The sequence below is a fragment of the Melozone crissalis genome, unplaced genomic scaffold (genome assembly GCF_028551555.1).
Source record: "Melozone crissalis strain CALT ecotype California unplaced genomic scaffold, PUWL_Pcris_2 ptg000027l_1, whole genome shotgun sequence".
Taxonomy (NCBI): domain Eukaryota; kingdom Metazoa; phylum Chordata; class Aves; order Passeriformes; family Passerellidae; genus Melozone; species Melozone crissalis.
Genome location: NW_026535805.1, coordinates 18,623,257 through 18,644,043, shown reverse-complemented (window position 1 = coordinate 18,644,043; position 20,787 = coordinate 18,623,257). Strand labels below are relative to the sequence as shown.

The window sequence follows — 20,787 nt, the reverse complement described above, 5'->3', positions numbered from 1 at the left end:
TGTCTTCTATTCAGGTGATGCTACTGACCTAACACTTGAGAAAAATGTAATTTCTCCTGAATTTGAAGGTCTTTTTCTCTAGTACACAAAGTTTTCTTGAGAACTTGATATAGACAAGCAAGTGGGTGATTCAAGACACTCACTACTCAAAGACAATAAAAGGTTTAAAAGTATGTATTGTATGGACTATGAAGGTACTTGATTGAAATAATACATGGCTCCAGTGAGAAAATAAACGGGTAAGAGGCACTAGCCAGCAACAACTACCAAAAAGAAACTCACTAAATATTCAGGTGTATTCTACATCATGTGTCTCTGAGAACCATATCCAAGAGTCTCAAAACAAGTCATTGCCAAAAAACTTTTGTCTACAATCACGTTTTCATCTGAGAGGCTGAAAAATAGCATGTGCCTTAGAAGTTGATATCAACTTAAGTGAAATTGTGCTCCCTTTCTAGTCATTGCAGTTACCTAAATGTCTGATGAGCATTTCAACAGTTATGACTACAAATTCCCCTCCCCCGTGATATCCTAAAAGAGATGCTGCAAGCCAATAAAATAAGTAATTAGAAATATACCTTGTTTTATACAGGCCTGGGCAAGAGTAAATAGCTCAGGTGATCTCTCCTCCAACAACTGCTGGTGAATATTTACACATCTTAGAGTCCACCAAGGTAAAGTCTGAAAGAAAATATGGATACATCAAGTTCATAACAAGTATAGACCTTTAAGAAAATAAAAGAAAAAAACTAAAGTGGTTTTAAAATACAGACTTTGTGATCTATTCAATTCTAGTTTTCAAAAATCAAACCTGTCTAAAACAGCTGTTTTATTGTAAAAAAAAAACAAACATAGCCTAGCATAAAGATGAACAGATCCAGGCAGTTCTATGGTGCTCCAAGGGTTTTATGGATTTTCCCTCTATTAATTTCTCTAACTGCTCTTTGAACCCTGTAAATCTTTAGTACCACCATCTGGTAAGAAATGCTGTGAACAGCAGAAAAAAGGAATACTTGCATACACTTATCTTGGAGAAGTCACTTGGTACTTTGATTTCATAGCTCCTAACTCTTGTAACAGAAAAGGACCAAAATAAAACCAAAACCCCAAATCCAGCTGTTTCTTACTTATCTTCTTTTGTGTCACATAGATTATTTTAATAGAAAGCCATGATCTCATTCTTCAGCAATCTTCCAGCCTGAAGAGTCCTAACTATTTAGTTACTGTTTGTACAGAAGCCATTCAGTATTTCTCATAATCCACTGTCACCCTTCTATGCATTTTGACCTGTTCTGTTTGACCTTTTTTTATTTCTTCAAATGGCAAGAGAGAGGCACAATGGGAGCAGAATTGCTCTTGAGAACACATTACAATCCCAATTGATAATTCTAACGTCTGTATGTGAACTTCAGAAGGGCAAAGATGTTACTGAACTAAGCAATCACCCCACAGCAGGGAGAGCTGAACCACAGCCCAGGAAATATCTGATTTTAGAAAGCTGTGTACACAAACCATAAATTCCCCACAGTCTCTTAACCTCTTCTCTAGTTGCCACAGGAGAAAATGCATGGAAGAGTTAATTTCAATATTCTAGTCTCAAAATTATACTTAAGATTATAATCTGTGAATGTAGAGTACACCTCTACAAAGGCTCTTATGATTGTTATTTATTCTGGTGCAGCTAGCACACCAAACATTTTCTATGAAAGATGTTTGATTGTTTTAGAGGCACCCATCTTCTGGACCTTTTATGCAGGTATGCTCCAGACTGACCTAAGGGCTGTGCAGTATTCAAGCACAAACATCTAAACTAATTACATGGAGCTGATGCTAATGTCCCTAGATAGGAACTATCAAAAAGAATAATAGCATCTCTTTCCAAGAGCAATGAAAGATGACTTTTGATATCAAGCTGGACAGAGTAAAGCACACAAACAGGCTTCATGAAAGAGGTCAGATCCCAACATTTCATCATTTATTTAGAAATCTAATCAATTTAAGTAACAAGTTTCAAATTACTTGAGTTTAGCTTTATACAATGAACTATTAACTTTCCCACACAATGGAGTATTCAGTTTAATGATACAATGTCCTGAGGCCTTATGCTCACCACTTAGAAATTACAGAATCAGTGAGAATATATTTTTAAAGTTTCAGATAAACCAGCTGAGCTGTGTACAGTATTCTATCAGCAACATTTTCTGGGAACCAAGTTGAAAACTTACAGATTATTTTTAAGCATTTAATCTTACATGTGAAGTATCATACAGGGCTTTATTAATGCTCTAGATAATACATTTTGAAGCATTTTACTTTGTTTTAAATTTATGTGCACTACTATTAAAACAGCAAAAGTATTAAGAGGCCACCTTTGAATCAAGCTGAAAAGAACAAGAAGGGCAAGCTTTAATTGCTACATCAACCTGTTGATGAAAGTACTTCCTATCAGCTGTTGCCTTTGAACTACTATTCAAACTTAATGCAGACAAAAATAACTGAACCTCAACCCTGTAGAATAAAGCTCCTCATTATGTTATTCTTAGGGGAGGCATCAGGGGAATTCTCTATACCAGGTACCTTTGCTGTTTATCTGACTGACCCAGTTGCTGAAATTCAACAGCACTCATCTGTGAATAAGAGGGAAAATGATGGAAGAACTTGGCTTCCAGAAACGCAGTACAGCCAACATCTCCCACACAGTTTAATTCATCACTCATACAAAGACCCATCTGGGAATGGATGTTGTCAGCCAAGCATAAAGAGAGGCCATGTGGCATTTTGATCTCCAGCCAAATTCAGTTCAACTGGAATTCAATCAAGAGAAGTTGCTGCTGTTAAAAGTCCCTCGCTTCCAGAGAGCCCTGCTACCAACCAGGCTGCTGCCAAACTACAGGGCAGGTACAGAGCCTCTAAGAGTGCTTCATCATGTCTGCTTGTTTTTAACACACAAACACAGAGATTTGGAGTTGGAATTCACACAGTAATGGTTAACAGTATCCAAAAGCTTGTTAAAAAGGGTATAGGGACATGTAAGCTGCATTACTGGGCATTCCCAGCAACCCCCTAACAAATAATATCACAAAGTATAAAGCCTGGATAAAGTTGGCTGTATTAAATTTTCTCATTTTACAGCTAAGGAAGACCTCTTTCCTCTTTTTTAGGGAAGGCAGTGAGTAACTAGCTTATCTTTAAGAAGAAGGTACTTGTGATTAATTGAAATCACTTTGTCCTAACAGTTTCTTAGAGGGAAGAACCTCAGAGTTATAAGGAAAGAAATAGAAGTCAGAATGATTCAATGAGGTACGAAGAAAAGAATGAGAGAACCAATTAAGCAGTAGCTGGTAGTCATAGTCATTAGTCACATACTTCTTACCTGGAGAGATGTGAGTTTGTGTCTTGAATTCACAAGGATTATCCTGGCTATAAGCAGCAAAATAGGATGAGAAGTCAAACTATAAACTGATTCACCATCTAGAACCAGCATCTTCAGAACAGCTGCATGCAGCATTTTTGGCTAAAAGAAGGGGGGGGAAAAAAGACAAGTTTCGGGAAACTTAAGTTTATTAAAAAATAACGTAACATAGAACAGAAAAAAAGCTATTAAAGTATTTAGGGAAAATGTCTGTTCAAAACATAAAAAAAACCCAAAAAACAAAACCAAAACAAAACCTAAAACTCTGTCTCTAGGAATCTCAACCTTTTACCAAATCATGGTAAATTCTACACTGTTTCTTGCTGTCCTGATACATAACATCAATGCAATCTGCAAGACACCGATTTCCTCCCACCTGAAATGCCATGTCATCCAGTCAACTAACCCCAAACACATTCCAGTAATACATTCATTCCCATGATCTAAAGAGAAAAGCTTGGTAAATCCATGCCATTCAATTTGCAATCACAGAAACAAAACAATTTTATAATTAAATTAACCTACAGCACTGAAACACACTAGATATTCCTGCAGTGTTGTCAGTATATGTTATGTTTTCTTTCCCCAGAGGGAGCTTCCTGTTGGAATGGCATCAGAGCAGCAATATCAGAGCCCTTATTCCCTTTGTCTGATAAATAAAAACTCTCTCTGCTTTGGATGTATTCCTGTATGATGTTCTCTACAGCAACACTTTCACTTAATGGCCCTGAGGTGGCTCTCCAGGGACTCTCAGTGGTGACTGTCACCTCATCTGACAGTCACCTATTCTCCCCTGCCTTTTAACACAATGGAAGCATTTGAGCAGTTTATCTTCAGGCTCAGGGAGATGTCCATTTATCAGTCTATTCCTGGCTCTCATATGACAGATTTCCTTAATGAACAAAAAAATAAGGGTTTAGTTTTCAGTTGGTATAAAAGGGGCAGCAAAAGGGAATGGAAAGGACAAAGAAGATCAGAAGGTTCAATGACAGCTTGCATTGAAGTCACTTGCCTGGGAAAGATTCTGAATCAGCCTACACAACCAAGGTATAAGTTACTTGAATCGCATTTCAGCTTTTCAAACTAAACAAATAATTCCTGAGTTATCTGAAACTCTTCTCAATACCTGTATCAACAGGTTCTATCAAAGACAAAAATTGTTATGCTATATGAATCTCCAACATCACCTTTTAATAACAGAGTAATCTTTAAGTTTATTCTGTTAAGTTTACACTGATTTACTATGGGGTTTTTAGTTAGCATTAACATTGAAAACACTTTTACTTTGCAGACAATGATTTGGGACAAAGGGCAATTTCTGTATGACATCACTGCAGTCATTTCAATCCCACTGTGGAAAATGATGACCACAACAGTCAGACAAACCACTTGAGAATAAAGGAAAAAAACTGTCAACTGGAAATATACTGGATCTGTTGCACCTCTGGCCATTCAGAAAGGAATAACCTTATCAACATCTGTAATTTTGAGAGGGGAAAGTCATCACAATCAGTACTTCTAAATATTAATTTTTCAAATACACACACATAGTGGGACACTCAATACAGTTTTCAGTTTAATATAAACTTTTTCCTGTCTGCATATTTTTGACTCTTTCTATAATCAGAGTAGACCACACTTAAAATATCCAACAGGAAAGCAAAGGAGATTTGTTATAAAACCTTTTTCAGAAACAGCCTTGCAATGCTAGAGTTATCTGTACTTGTTTAAGCACTGTATTAACAAATTAACCTCAAATTCACATTTCAGGTCCTTTCACCACAAACCTCAGTCCTGCCAATGTAACATTAACAAAGAATGAGGGAGGGAGAAGGGAAAGCTGAGATGACATATTACAGCCTTGACAATAAGCAAACAAGTCCCAGAGCCAAAGAAATGCTATCTTCTATTTTAACAAATCCATGTCCTTTTTCAGGAAATAAATCCCATCCAGAAATGCAGGCATCCTTTACCTGAGAAAGTTTAAACCAACATTCATTTTTCCAGTCTGTGCTCTAAGACTGTATTATCCATGCAGAATTCACTGCCCTGATGTAGTCTTTAAGGTGAGAGAACAGCTACAAGTAAGAAGATACTTAAGGTGTTACGGCTTCAAGGACTGCAAAGTTAAGAATAGAAGTCCACCAAAATCTCGAAAACATTGGCTAAGAGCAAAAGGGAATTCTGAGGTGGTGTTCTTGTGTTTAAACACCTAAACATAAAATGCATTGAACCTATCTTGTAGCTCCAAAATTTCATGTATCTCAAAATAGACACAGCCCAAGATTTGCTAATATAATGTTCCTTAGCCAGTAAACCTGGGTTAGATTTTTGAGTCTTTCTATTCTTCATCAAACTTATCACAAGGTATAATTATTTTCTTCAGGAGTAATTCTTAAAGCACAGAAACATATACTAGATAATTACTTCATAACATATGCAGAGAAATCACTGGAGTAGTCCTCTAGCTTCTGCTGGACCTGCAAGTGGTTCTGTTTGACCATCACAAATAAACACACAAAATACACACAAATTAAGCTCAATTCAAGATCAGTATTTTTTAATTTCTGAAGCACAGAGATTATTTGTTTCTATATTCAACTTATAAACAGTAACTCAATGGCTGCTTTTTAGTTAGTACTACTAAAGCCCTGAATCAACTGCAAGCTGGACAGTACTCTTGTGTATTTCAATTTTCACAGTATTTCAAAAAGTATTTCCCTCCACAACTGGAGCCACCTGAGTAATGATAAAAATCAGAAGAAAGCTCCTGCCATTCACATTCAATAGCTCTAAAAATAGAGTGTATGAGAATTTTAGTTTAGGGAATTAATGCTAATGATAGACTAGAAGCAAAGTGAGCATTCAGCATGCTTTTACTTCTACATTGAGAACCACTCTGGCCTTTGTAACATTTCATCAGCTCTTCCTGTCTTGGGGATCCTTCCCCTGTATATAAAAATGTAAGTGCAGACATAAAGAAGGAGACAAAGCCAGGCTAAAGGCTTGGGAAGACTTGATTAAATGGAAGCAAAGGTGGGGTGTAGACAAACAAATTATCAGATCAGGAAGCTTCTGCCTGTGGCTACTAAGCCATATATACTGGGCTTCTCATATTTTTAAAAATACAAAGACTACTCCACAACAATTTGTCATTTGGCAAAGCTAAAGTGATCTACATTTCAGATTAACAGAGGATGTACTGAGGTTACCTGCCAAAGGTTTGGTCCTTGAAAACAGAATTCACTCTTTACACTCTAATGCAATGGAAATACTGCTTTTGCATATAACTTTTCTCTGTAATTTTTTTCCTTCTCTCTTCAGCTTTCTGAAAAGAAGGCAAGATTACACAGGAGGCTGTCCCCAGTTTTACAAGCCAAATCACCAACAGGTAACCTATGGAAAGCTGAGTCCAGATTAAAGATAATCATGGTGAGCTCTTGCAAGCAAATCTTGCTTGAGAGCACTACATGTCAAAGAAGTACTTTGGTTATGAAAGCTCTTGTTCATAAACCCCTCTTGTTCATGAGGTGACTTTGCTCTGCTACTAAGGGGGAATTTTTCAAGTGACTGCATTAAGAATTAATTTCTGCAGTAAGATTCCCCCTTGTGTTCTATATTCATACCAAGAGAATGCAGGGCAAAACTGTAGGCAATTTTAGCAGACTATCTTTGCTTACAAGACTCTGCCTCCGGATTTAGCCTTTATCATGCATCCTTACATTCCCCACAAGAGGGAGAAATCTGCGTAACTTTCAAAGCCTATATCTTGCTGGTCAAGCACAGATTTTTTTCTTCCTAGCTAGGGCATGCTAATAGAAGCCAAGCATCTGGGCCTGAAAGAGGAATTCACAACAGACTGAATTAACAAGACCAAGGAATCACACTGGATTTGAGACAGCAGTGCCACAAAGTACATTAGTGTTTTTCATATTAATTATGACCATGACTAGAGATTCCAACAAAAGCATGGCAATATTTCAGTCTCTTCCAGCAAAAGGATCAAATAATGCATAAAAGGAGGAGTAATAAAAACATTTTAAAAAATAAATTATTAAACTATTCCAAAACTTATCCTTTGGATCAGCCTGCAAGCTACAAAAAGAAGAGCAAGAACCGTTGATAAATGTACTTGGAGAACTCCTACCAGTTGTTTACAGGTATTATCAATTAACAGATTGAGATCTTCCAGATGGAGCTTCTCACTGTTACCAGATATATTCTATTTGTGAATATGAAATCAGACAACAAATAAAGCATCAAGCAGCTTGTCCTCTCAACATTCTTAATCATCAGTGGTCTTCATTAGTACTACTACACATAATTTTCCAGTTCATCAACTAAAAATACTGAGCTCAGCTGTATGAGGTAATACAGAAAAGCTCTGAAACCTCAGGCAGAATAAAGATGCTCCAACTTCATCAGTTTCATATCTTTTATTCCCTTACACACAGAGGCAGTAACAACTTTTTTAAGACACAAGGAGCCCATTGCTATAAGCCACTTATTTTAAGCACTGAGCTCATTAATAATGTTGTAGTCTAACCCAAACAAGATCAAAACAAGAACTACTAATCCACCTTAACTACAATTCAGTATTTTTTAATCTTTTTTTACCACATTCACTCATTAAAAAATGCAGCATGTTATCAGTCAGACTATTCAGTGGTGTGATAAAGTCTCACAGTTATTTTAGAAAACTGAAATACATCTAATAAATAAAATGCTACTTTTGTGTGGACTCTGAAAATCACAAGTGAGTTCTGCAGGACATGAACCCAAATCTTAATAGAGTACATGAATGCAACCATAGTTTAGAGAGAAGGGTAGACTGAAGGAGGAAAGGGAAATAATAGACACATACTCATGAATATTGTTCATTGAAGGCATCCAAGAGGCCCCACGAGCAACTCATCTTAAATTATCAGATCATCTTAAAGAGGCTATTTTATTTATTCTTCACTAAAATAACTGCAGTCTCATGCAGCCTTACTGCACTTGTAAGAAAAGAAGTTAGCTGGGAGCAAAAATGAAGCTATGTCACTGATCCAGAGGTGAAACTTTCCAAGGACAGAAATGGCAGCAGTTATACACCCTGGAAACAAAGACTAATCCAATAAAGTGTTCTGAAAATAAGAGTTTTTAAAATATTCATTAAATAAATGAGACATTGTAAAGGTGAAATTTAGTGACATTACTTAGAACATGCTAAAAGAAACACAAAGATGTAATTCTTTAACCTTGATGTGGGAAAAATCTTTTTAGTTTGAAAACCTAGAAAATTGATGATCTGTTTAAAAAGGGATTGTATCAGCCTTGATGACAGAATATGGAAGGCTACAACAGACAGAGAAACTTAAGAGTTCCATTTTTAACCCACATTTTCTGAATATTTGTGTATGTATGAAAGGAAAGTTGGATTAAAGGAAACAAAAAATGTCACTATTGAGATGTTCATTTTTACAGAGTGCTCATATACTAAGAATCCTTGGAATGAAAAGTACATTAAGAGAATTCAAAACATAATTCAAAACCTTTTGAATTAAGACTTTTAATAAAGAGAAGAACTGGATATTATATTTTAGCATGTAAGTGCGTAGTGCTCTTGGGAAAAAAAAAAAAATCAACACAAACAAGTCAGAAGACAATACAGATAACAGTAATAGAAATAAAGGTAAACTTCTGCCTGAATGCATAAATAGCTAAACCTTGAAGCAATATGGAAGTCTGATGGAGCCCTCATTAGAAATAAAGTCCATTTTCCCATATAATCTCTTGCCAGTTTAGTTTCTGCAATACCACCCCTGCATAAGCAAACACATTTCAAAGCATCACACTCCCAGCCACTGCAGAAACACAACAGAAGCCAAACAGGAGATCATGTATTTCCTTACTCAACAGGGAATTAGTATATCACTCTTCCAGACATTAAATGAAATTGCCTGGAAAAAAGGAAGGATTTGGGGTGACCTAATTGTGGCCCTCCAGTACCTGAAGGGGACCTACAAGAGGGAGCGAGACTATTTACAAGGGCATGTAGTGACAGGACAAGGGGGAGTGGCTCAAAACTGACAGGGAGTAGGTTAAGGCAAGGAAATTCTTTGCTGTGAGGGTGCTGTGGCACTGGAACAGGGTGCCCAGTGAAGCTGGGGATGCCCCTTCCCCGGAATTGTGCAAGGCCAGATTGGCTGGAACTCTGGTCTGGTGGAAGGTAATCCTACCCATGGCCAAGGGCTTGGAACTGGGTGATCTTTAAAGTCCCATCCAAGTCAAAACATTTAATGATTCTATAAAATGGTTAATAGAAATTATGAATACTGTATTTTCCAGGTCTCTGAACTCTGTCAGTGACAGTAATCCTGTAAGTATCATCTTGGGCTGCAGACTGCATTAGACTGCAACCTGTGCACACACACTAACATAGAATACAGAGTTCTCCAGTAAACAGAAACCAAAATTTGTAAGAATATCATAATATTTAATATCATGAACAAATTATTAGGTTTTATTATTTTTACTATATACAAAGGCAAAATTAACTACTTTTTCCTTCAGAGGTAGCACACTTCAAAACTTTTGCTCATTTCACATCCCAAAAGGTTTAGTACACTTGGTTTCCACTGTTACTTATTTAGTCATCAGAAGACAAGATTTGAATTTCAAGTACCAAAAATCATGCAAAAAAAAAAGCCTATCTATACATACTGTTGTTGTCATTATATTGCAAAGGTTCCATATTGTTGTCCCCTTATTGCAAGAGTTTCGTATCTCCTTGATGTTTCTTGAGGGCAGCTCCTCTAAGCACTGACTCTTCCTTTTCTTGCAGTAGCAAACTGACTCCAGTTCCCCCTCAACCAGCCAACCCACTCTTTTATAACACTCTTCTTATTGGCTACAGGTGCAGCCTGTTAAAATCAGGCCTGCTCCTAATCTTTAATAATTAGCCCAGCTGAAACGCCTTAGGTCTAAGATTACTTTCTATACTATCTTTATTTTCTTATGTTCTATCCCCCTACTTACTGTGCCAGCCCTAAAAGATAAACTAAATTTATAAACATCTATTTAAAAAACCAGGAGCAATACTGTATCTGAATTAGTTATTTAGAAATAATACCTTGCAAATGAACGTAAGGCAGGACTTTATGAATTATGGAAAACATGCCACAGTAAGGCAGCAGAGCCAACAGTTTTATGTGAAACTTTTCATATACTCCAACTTCCCCTCATTTCAGTTTACAGCACTTACATTGCTCATGGTCCATACCCTATTCTTAGGGAAATTCTAAATTCAAACTCATGTATAGATTCAGCATTAACAGAAACTACTGATATGTTCTTCACTGACACAATGCAGCAATCAGTATTTTACCACAGCTTTAACCCCAAGAGAAAAATCAAGAAGCAGTGCTAAAACCCCATGTGAGGAGAGTCTGGACTGTGGTACTGCCATGAGGAACAACACACACATCTCACTAAAAGAAGTTAGGGTGTTGATAAGTAATCTACATAAAATAATGACAAAATAAATAAAACTGAGAGTCCTCCTTGGGAGTTTCATCTCCCACATTCCCTTCTCTTTCCAAAAGCTCTACATAAATTAGCATTTTTGTACTAATATTATCTCCACTCACTTGGCATTCAGGAGCATAACAGGATAGTGAGCGTACAAACCTACTGTTACCATCTGCCAAACACTCTGCTATTTGCAAGATACGCAACTTCTACCTTTCCTTGAGGAGGGGAAATTTCTAAGCCATTTATAAACATCTTTCTTCGATTCAGCTAAGAATGTATCCCAAAATAAACACATAAAAAAGTTTATTGATTGAAAATGCCCTTTGAGTAAGTGCCTATATTAAAGATATCTTCTCCATCCAAACCCAACATTTCCAGCAGGAAATAAGTAGAGAAACGGGAACTACTTTTCGGACACTGCTGATATAACTGAAGATGCTGCAATAGCAGCCAGTAGGATTGATGATTATGGCAATTCATCTAGCACTCCACCTTGCAGATGCGTCTTCTCTGACACAGTGCTATGGTTACTTGTGAAAAGCAGTGACAATAAAAGGACAGCTTATTAAAATCCAAACCTACCTCACAGAATTTCTGTAACAATGCAGGTGGCAAAAAATCCTGAAGCTTTAACTGAACGGGAGGCCCAGTCCAATTGCTTTGAACGAAGAGCTGCAAACTCCCCACACCAAGCAGAAACATCAGCCTCTGCCTGCAATACACATTGGAACAGCAATTAGCAACATATTACATTTTCACTTAAAGCTACAAGAGCTGATTAAATCTTGCACTAGCTCAAGACCCTCAGCTTTACCAAAAAACAAAACAAAAAACCAACCAAACAAACAAAACCCCCCCTAAAAAAATCACTCTCCTATGAGGAGGGTGCAATGAATGGAATATTCAAGAATGCACACAGGAAACTAAAAGTCCTTGAAACATGTTTGTTTATAAAGGTTGTAACTAATGCTCAACATCTTGGAGGTGGAGTTTATATATTTCACAATTTATGGCTGTACATAACTACCAGATATCAGAAGACTAGCAAAGGATGCATATAATCCAGTATTTGCATATTGCATGGTTGTTATAGTTTCTTACTATACATCTAACTCTCAGCATTTTCACAGAGAAAATACTGCATTAGCATATGTTCCAAAAGAGCAAGTTAATTTTTGTTTTGACATAACTGCTTATTTTCACTCACTCTAATAAAAAAATTAAATCAAAAATTCAGAACACTCCCTCCAAGTTGGTTCAGACACTTTGGCAGTAAATAATCTCTAATTCATCATGGCCTTTATTTTAATTAATAGTAATTTATTGAAAGATGAAATTAAGAGACTTTCATTTCTGAAACTAGGTTTTGCAAAACTGTCTACAAGACTAAGCTCATTTTACATTACTATGATTTCTTCAGCAAATAATCTATGTGGTCTACAGAAGGCAGGGCACAATCTCTCTGAATTTAATGGTTAATTTAACAGGTGTAGACTTTTGAGATTTATACACAAACTTCTTGTTTGTTTTATGATACCTTAATAGCTCAGAGTCTTATTGACTTCTATTAACTAACACAGAGAAAATGGGTCTCCTAACTACAAAAAAGTTACATTTTCATTGTGCAGGTTTGATATAAACACTGGTACGTTAAGGAGCATAATTGAAACAGAAAAACCTAGTCCTTTCTTTTTGTAAAAACAGAAACTTAGAGATGTAAGAGCACTCCAATCAAAACAAAAAAATAAAGTGTTATACAACCCCTTAAAAACTGAAGTAAAACAGAAAAGCCACACACAAACAAGCAGCTTGTGGGCAAGAATGCAACAAAAGATGCAGAACAATAGGAAAGCAGGGGTGGGGAATGCTTAACTGAAAATTAAAAAAAAAAAAAACAAAAAAACCCAAAAAAAACCCAAAACCATCTTTCAGAGAACAAGGACTGGCATAAAGAGTTCCTGTCAAACAAGACAAGGTAACATCTGGCTGTCATTATTCAGCCAGTAACTATCTGCTAGGAAATATGAATATAGGAATACATAACCAAGATCACCATTAAACTTTCAAATAACTCAAGAGCACAAAGCACTCACAATTATTGTATGCTAAATTATTACCGTTACACATGAAATATCAAAATTGGTATAAATTTCTTCATTTTTCTCCCATGATAAATTATACTTCAAAGCTTCTGAAAGGTAACACAGAACAATCAACCATCCTTGCACTGTGATTTGATACTCCAGTCTTTTGAAGATCATTTTCATTATTTTATAATTTACACTGTTTCTACTAGTAACAATTTATTTATTTATTTTAACATTACTGATATCTATCTGGAAAGCAAACTTGCTTGAAGAGACAGTTTTATCCACACAGAATGCCTCTGGAACAACTGATAACCAAATCCATTACTTTGGCTGGGATACCATTTTTCCACTGTTTAATTTGTCATCACCAAATTATTTTTTCCCCATTTTCAGATTCATGACAAACTCCCAGTCTCCTTATCACTTACTCTGTATCAGAAAACCAATTTCAAGTTGTAATCCCTGCAAATGCTGAACTCCCTTGCCTATCCCCTGTTTTTTTTCCAAGAAAATGCATTCTGTCTCCCCGACTGCCCTTCACACTCACAATGCAGACCTGCAGATGCTCACCTCCAAAGGCTGCCTGAAAAGCAACACAGAGACTGCTGCCAATGTCCCCCTTGCTAGGGTGAGCTACACAATTTATTTTGCATTTATCCTTAGGCATATGTATCCATTCATCTCATTTTTCCTTTCTCTGTGTGAATGGGGGGTTTGCTGCCTTTTTACACTGAGTCAAATCATTCTTCATGATACAGAATCACATGCTTAATATTCATATTGCTGGATCAAATGCTGTTCAACAATAAAGAACAATAGCGCATTTGAATTTCCAAAAAAATGGACGTGCATATAATGCTGGAATTTACAAACAAAATAAAAGAAAAAAATGTTCAATAGCCAGGTTCTGCTTAAGAAGTCACAGGTTCCTGTTCTTTTTAGCGATGCCATAAATTGCAGAACAGTAGCCAAGACTACTCAGTGTCTAACTTTGCTAATTTTTTAACTCATGAACATCAAAGCAATTTGCAAAAACAGCAAGAATGTCTTCATTTTCAGTTTTCATTCCATACAGCACACCAGTTAACCAATCATCAGATGTTCCATGGGAAATACCATTCAGTTTTCAATTTGGGAAACCATAACAAGCTTTACTGTATGGACTTCTTTCTCCAAGTATTCATTTATATGTTGAATATGTAGAAGTAGTAAATACAGGCTCAACAAAAAACAGTGTTAGAGCTCATTTCCTTGTTCCTTTAGATTTTGGAACCTGCACACTACTTCCTTCCAGTCTTTTGAATCAAACTGTACATCAGGCAAAGAATGCACCTTCCTCCTATGGAGTTTAGGAAAAAACAAAAAAGGCATTCCCCCTCTGCATGGTTAACACATATCCTATTGCTTCATCCTCCAAATTTTGCTGATTAAAACACAGCCATGAAGCTACATTTTCTGCAGAAAATAGCTTTTAAGCATTGAAGTAGTAGCAACAGCAGGAAAAAAGTAAAACAAAAAACACCCTATTCAACACATTTATTACAAGGAATGCTTATTTTTTAGGACATAAAGGATTAAAGTGCCAATGTGTCTGGGGCAGGGAAAAGAAGGCAATGAGTTAAAAGGGTAGAAAAGTTGCACCAATTTTTAAAATGCTGCTAAGTAATTTTCGTTATAGAACCATGGCTTTGAAAGTGGAAAAAGTTACAGAGAACTTGTCCAAAGAAGTTACCATCTAGATACAAATTTTGAGCTGTTTTGCCCTCAAGCTGCTCAGTTTTAACTTCAGAAAAAGAACTCTTTAAGAGTTCTTTTAACACTATTACAAAACTGTACTTTGCAATGTTTATATTGTGCAAAAAAGGGTAAGATTCACATTATCCAACTTTCTCTTTCTGATTGAATTCAACTCCTACCGTGTTTTTAAATCTCCAGAATTATAACTTTCAATTCAAGAAAACAAAATTATTTTTACTTATCCCATCTACAGAAAGTCACAAGAAAATCAGTGTCTTACTGAATTTTCTGGGCTAGAACTTAAGAGGTTTGCTGCACTTCCTTTGAATCACTCAGTGGAAAAAATAAAATTACATTTTAGGCATTAAAAATATAAAAATCCCCCCCTAGTTTCAACATAAGCAATGCAAAGTCTGGATGCAAAGGTTACATAGGTTCCTTCCATAAGGCTTTCAAAGGACACAGGGTCTGCAGGTAGGAAAAATAACTATGTAACACACTCCAGAAAGTCATTCCAGGCCAAAATAATACAGGTCAAAGTGCTGTGCAGCACCTACCAAAAATAGGAAATTATCTTTCAGACAAGCAACTTCAGTAGAAGTTTTTGTATAAGAGAAAGCCATAATTTAGTTCCTTCAACCCCCAAAACTTCTTAAATTATTACTAGTGGAGTTTGAAAAATTCACTTGGATGGTACAAACCAAAGTGTTTCTGGCAGATGGATGCTGATAGGTTTTGAAGACCCTTTGCTTTCATTTTTAATAAAACTTCAGGATACAATTTTGGGCAGAAAATCCTCTGTCTGCTTCTGAAATGCTAAATATTGAAGATCTGCCTCCATATATTCTGGCAAGGGGGCTTCTAATATAGCCCAGAGCTGTAGAGCAGAAAAGAAAAACCACAAAGACCATAGAGCTAGAGTGCAAGCAGCCAAGGAACAAGTTCCTTTGCTGTCTGCAGTAGGAGTGCACTATAAAGTTCCACTGATATAGATTGTGATTACTTTCAAGAAGCTGAATGGCTTGAAAAGGCAGCAACACATATCTGAAGCAATAATTAAGATCAGGACTCTGTTTCAAGTCCTGACTGATTTTTCTCTCCTTATCACATTATTCAAATTAGCACAAGGTAACAGAATCTAGAATTATCAAAAAATTTATCCAGTTAATATTTAATACTAACAGCACAACAAAGTAAGGTAAAAAAAAAGAAACAAGAAACACCCAACAAAAACCATGCACAGGAAAAACCTCTGAACACTCACTCAGAAAGCAGGAGTGCATTTTATTGTGCACCACACCAGAAAGTGTGTCAAAAACTCATAGAACTCATCATGATCATGAACAAATCTCAGCTCAGTTTTTCAAACATGCCAGCTCTTTTTTTTTCTCTGATATTTTAGCAAAAATTCTTAGGCTTATGTGTGTCATACCAAAACATACATATTTGGATTCTGCCAACACTAACTGGTTAAAATTACCTTCCTCTTACTTTTATTCTTTAATCTTCATCTTCTCTTCATCTTTTGGTGAAATTTTTTACCTTTTAAAATACTATATATATATATATATATATGTACATATATATATATACACACACAACACATGTATAATTCTCTGCTTCTACTATCCCCAGCATGTCAGATTTCAGTGTGTTCATTATTTACACAGCAAAATGTGAACAGTAAATGCAAACTCTCTAACAGCAACAATTAGCACACAGAGTACAATTAAGAGAGACTGTATCAGAGAAAGTCTTGGGAAGAAAACAATTCATTGATGAACAGGATCTATGAGTAACACCTTACTTGTTTTTACATTAAGAAGAGTAGGACAACCTCAATATAAGTCAGACTTAGAAACACAGGCATTGCTTGCACAGTAACATTACACAGTACTTCAGGGAACCACATAAATGTAATACAACATTTCAGAGCGAAAATTGTTAATTGTTTGATGATATATGGCAAAATGAATTTACATGTGTGACTTCTTTACATCAGAACTTTCTGAGGTAATCACTGTAAATAAAGCTAATGTCTTCAACAAACCCCTGTATCACAACATCATTGTTTCTTTCACTGGACAGTAATGAATAGATGCACAAGGGAGCAGGGGGAATAACACAAGAAATTCGTTTTCTGCTTTCCTGTCAGTACAAGGATTTTGAAGGCCCTATACAAATTCTACATTTTTAAAATGCCTTTTGTAAAAATCAAACATAGCCTCTATTAGACTTCCATATAAGAAATAATAATTTCCACCTTTCCACGTTATCAACCTCTGCAGAACAATCCAGGTATGCCAGAATCTGTTTCTCCAAGTAAGTGTCAATGTTCTCCTCTGTCACAGAAGATGCACTGAAAACATTCTGAACGGCTGAATTTGAAAATATTGCCTCATATTTCCCATCAAACATCAATTGCAATAATGATCCACTTTCTGGAAAAGAATAAAAAACAACACAGAAATCAGTGTAAACTTTCAAACATTTTTGTCTTTCAAGACCTACTGAACATATTGAAATGAAAATATCTACCACTCCCCTTCTAAACAATGTATCTTCATTTCCATTGCAGGGAAAGTGCAGTTGCACTGAAACTCAAGAGCAGCACTAGCAGGTGTCACTTCATTCAAAATAATTTGTATTAAAGTTACAGTGAAACACAAACAACCAGATGAATGTAAAACACAAACTTGCACTGAAATTTCAGGAAAAACAAATGGATGGCCTTTTAAAATACTTCAATTATAACAGCAGGATGTTCTTCCTTCAAAACATTTTAAATGAACAGTAAACTGCTATACATAAGACAGTAATTTCACAGACCAGAGACTCTACTTAGGGGAAATGCAACAAATAAAAATGATTCAATATTTGCAGAGTTCAGTGAATAAAGCCTTATGCAAAACTGCAGAAAATGCTCAGCCCTTCATTTACAAGCTTAGAATACCGACAAGCAAGGGGCAATGAAATTTTATCTTTACAAAGAATTACCTCCTATGGTAAAATGAAAAGCCTGCACATGGAGCAGATCTTTGGGGTAACTACTAAGGTGGATTTAGACCCAGGACTGTCTCTTAGGCCTGATTTCAAGACAAAGGGAAGTCAAGAAATGCTATATATTTCTAAGAAGCTTCAGATTCATCAAGTTCTTGACCCAGGCTGCAACTTTATTTACAGAAGCTATCTTCAGATACGCTACAGTGCAATCAATACAGCAATTGTTGCAACAACCTGGCCATGTTAAAACCTACAATTCTTGAGCAAAACCATTATCTGCCTGCCCTGCATCTGTGGCCACAGCTCATGCAGATGCACTGACTGGTTTCTGACCAGATGATGTGGGTGTTGGTGATGGTTCAGCTGAGCAAATGCAGAGGTGTGCACAGGATAAGTGCCTCACTATCAACCTGTGATTCCAGCTGGGATTGCAGCTCCCTGAGCTGCACTAACATCAGCAGCCAGGTAACCAATTTAACACTGGCACAGCTGTGGAGGCACACAAGCAGCAGCTGTGCAAAGAACTGAATTGAACACCAACCCCAAGCTCATCCAGCTAAACAAGGACTTTAAATTTTACAAAAACAGGCACACCTTCAATAACAGCAATGGGTGACTCTGTAGGAATGGGTGACAGAGACTCAGTCATTCCGAAGTCCCTGCACCACACTGCCGACTGAAGTTTACTTCAGTTCTCCACAATGAGCTACTGAATGATGTAAGTGATAATGTGTGCCGTGTATTATTTAAAAAACACTTTAAGCTGTGCCTGGAAGGACATATACAGTGGTACCACAATGCTGCTGACATCATGCCCTCACAGAGAATGGAAATAATAAGAGGCTTTTCAATCTGTGCTTTGGAGAGACTCTATCACCAAATGACACCTTTTCTATATTGGATTATAGTTGCCCAGAGAGGCAATGGTGTAGTTTGTAGAATAACTATGGGCTGTGAGGACACATGTTGATGAATGAGGAATATTGAGGTTCTTTTCTTTCCAGTAACATAACTGTAGCATGTAAAACCTGCTTTTCATTCTGTGTGCAGCTTTTTATAGGACACTATACAAATTCAAGGTAACAACTTTTAAATTCATTTTCAGGATCATCAATAGGAAAGATCCATGTAAATGATGACTAAGAATCATCACCAACCCCACCATTTTCTATCTCCACTGCAAGATGCCTTTCTTCAACAAGTTTTCCCCACATCTTATAGCAGCACACTACTTAAAGCTCCTCAAAACAAACCAAAGCTAACAAAGAATCCGACCAAAAAAAAAGTAATCAGAAAAACTCCATAACACAAACAGCATTGTTGAAAAGACAGATGTGAGAAATGTCAGTCACATCAGCTACCATTCCTGGACAGTACAATAATTAAGGTCAAAAAGTCACATAAGGAAATTAGTCCTGTATGGCTCTTTTTCAAAAATCAGTAAGTGCTTAGGTAAGGATAAAAGAGATTTTCAATATGCTACAACATGGCACATGACTTGAGTACTTCAGTCTGCCTGAAACATGGAAGCACCTTTATATGACAAGGGTTACATTTTAAGAGCTGCGGCGCTCCCCTGCAGGAAAGCTGCGTCTAACCAAGTCCCCTCAACAGATTATTTTCCATTGATCCCTCAAGCAATTGTGACCGAATAGCTAATAAATATAGAAAAGGCAGCTCGTGCCAGACTATCCTTCCCACGTTCTGCTCCAAGAGCGTGTTCCACCTCACTGCCAAGCTCCAACAGGCAGGCAGGCAGGCAGGCAGCCTTTCCCTCGGGAGGCGGCCGGAGGGAGCCCCTCCGTGCTTCCAAGCCTCCCGAGTGCCGGCATCAGGGGGCTGCCGGGGCGCCTGCCGGACCGGCCCCGCTGCGGCCCCGGAACCGTGCGGCGGCCCGGCCGCTGCTGCCGCCCCAGCCCTGCCCGCAGTGCCGGAGCTCCTGCAGCCTGACAAACCCACGGCCTCCCCCCGCCACAGCGCGGCCAGAGCCCCGGGGAGCTCGGCGAGGCTCTGACAGGCGCGGCAGGTGAAAACGCCCGCGGGAGGGACCCGCCAGCCGCAGCCCCGGCTCAGCCCGGTGGCTCCGGACACGCACAAGGAACGGGCACCTTCCCCGCGCCGGGCCGGGCCGGGACCTCCCCTCACCTGCGGCCGCGACTTCGCCCTGCTTCCACTCCAGGGACTCCGCGGCGCTGAGGAAGCCCCTCAGCAGGGCGCACTCCAGGGCCAGCATGGTCCCGCCGCCCGGGCCCGCCCCGCTTCCCGGCACCGCCGCGCTCGGGGCCGCGATCCCCGGCACCCACAGAGGCGCACACACTGCCCGTGAGAGCCTTCAGCCCATGTGCGGGCAGCGGCCACAGGGAGCCGCCATGACAGCGGCGCGGGGCACGCCGGGAGGGCGCGCTGGCCCCGCCCCGCCGCGAGCCGGCGGCGTGAGGGGAGCGCGGGCGCCGCCGTGGCCGGGGAGGGCTCTGAGCGCCCGGCAACAGCTTGTGAGGGAGCGGGGTGGGTGCAGGCACGCGTACGTATCCATATGGAATCTGCCTAGGCTATTCCCTGCGGAGAATCACCTAAGGGGTCACGTTGGAAGGACACGCGGGGCGTCAGGTGGTCCAGCCTCCGTCGTCCAAGCTCCCTGCTCCAGCAGGGTCATCCCAGAGCACACGGCACGGGATTGCATCCAGGCGGTTCTGGGGTATCTCCAGTGGGGGAGAATCCACAGCTTCTCTGCGCAGTCTGTTCCAGTGCTCAGTCACACAATAAAGAAGTTCTTCCTCACATTCAGCTGGAACTTCTGTGTTTCTGCCCTCGGCCTCCTGTCCCATTGCTGGACCCCACCGAGCAGAGCCTGGCTTCTTCTTCTCTTGACACCCTTCCTTCAGATACCTGTAACAATCAGGTATCTCCTCTGGGGAGAATCCTCTGGGATCCCGGGTGAAATAAACATGGCCAGGAGACTTCTTCTCCTTTTTAATGCCTTTATTAAAAGTGATCAGCTCAGGATTGGGCAGCTCGACGGGTCTGCAGCAT

At 38.5% G+C, this 20,787-nt stretch overlaps 1 protein-coding gene across 1 annotated transcript in view; it reads right to left on the bottom strand.

Moving 5' to 3' along the window:
- TTC27 (tetratricopeptide repeat domain 27) overlaps positions 1 to 20,118 on the bottom strand; it is a 112,501-nt gene extending 92,383 nt beyond the window's left edge. The window contains exons 1-5 of the mRNA XM_054280067.1: positions 19,903 to 20,118; positions 17,018 to 17,195; positions 11,510 to 11,639; positions 3,374 to 3,514; positions 579 to 681 (exon numbers count right to left, since the gene is read on the bottom strand). Coding sequence (XP_054136042.1) covers positions 579 to 681; positions 3,374 to 3,514; positions 11,510 to 11,639; positions 17,018 to 17,195; positions 19,903 to 19,990 — 640 coding nt within the window. The 5' untranslated portion in view covers positions 19,991 to 20,118. The remainder of the gene's footprint in view (positions 1 to 578; positions 682 to 3,373; positions 3,515 to 11,509; positions 11,640 to 17,017; positions 17,196 to 19,902) is intronic.
- Positions 20,119 to 20,787: the final 669 nt, after the last annotated feature.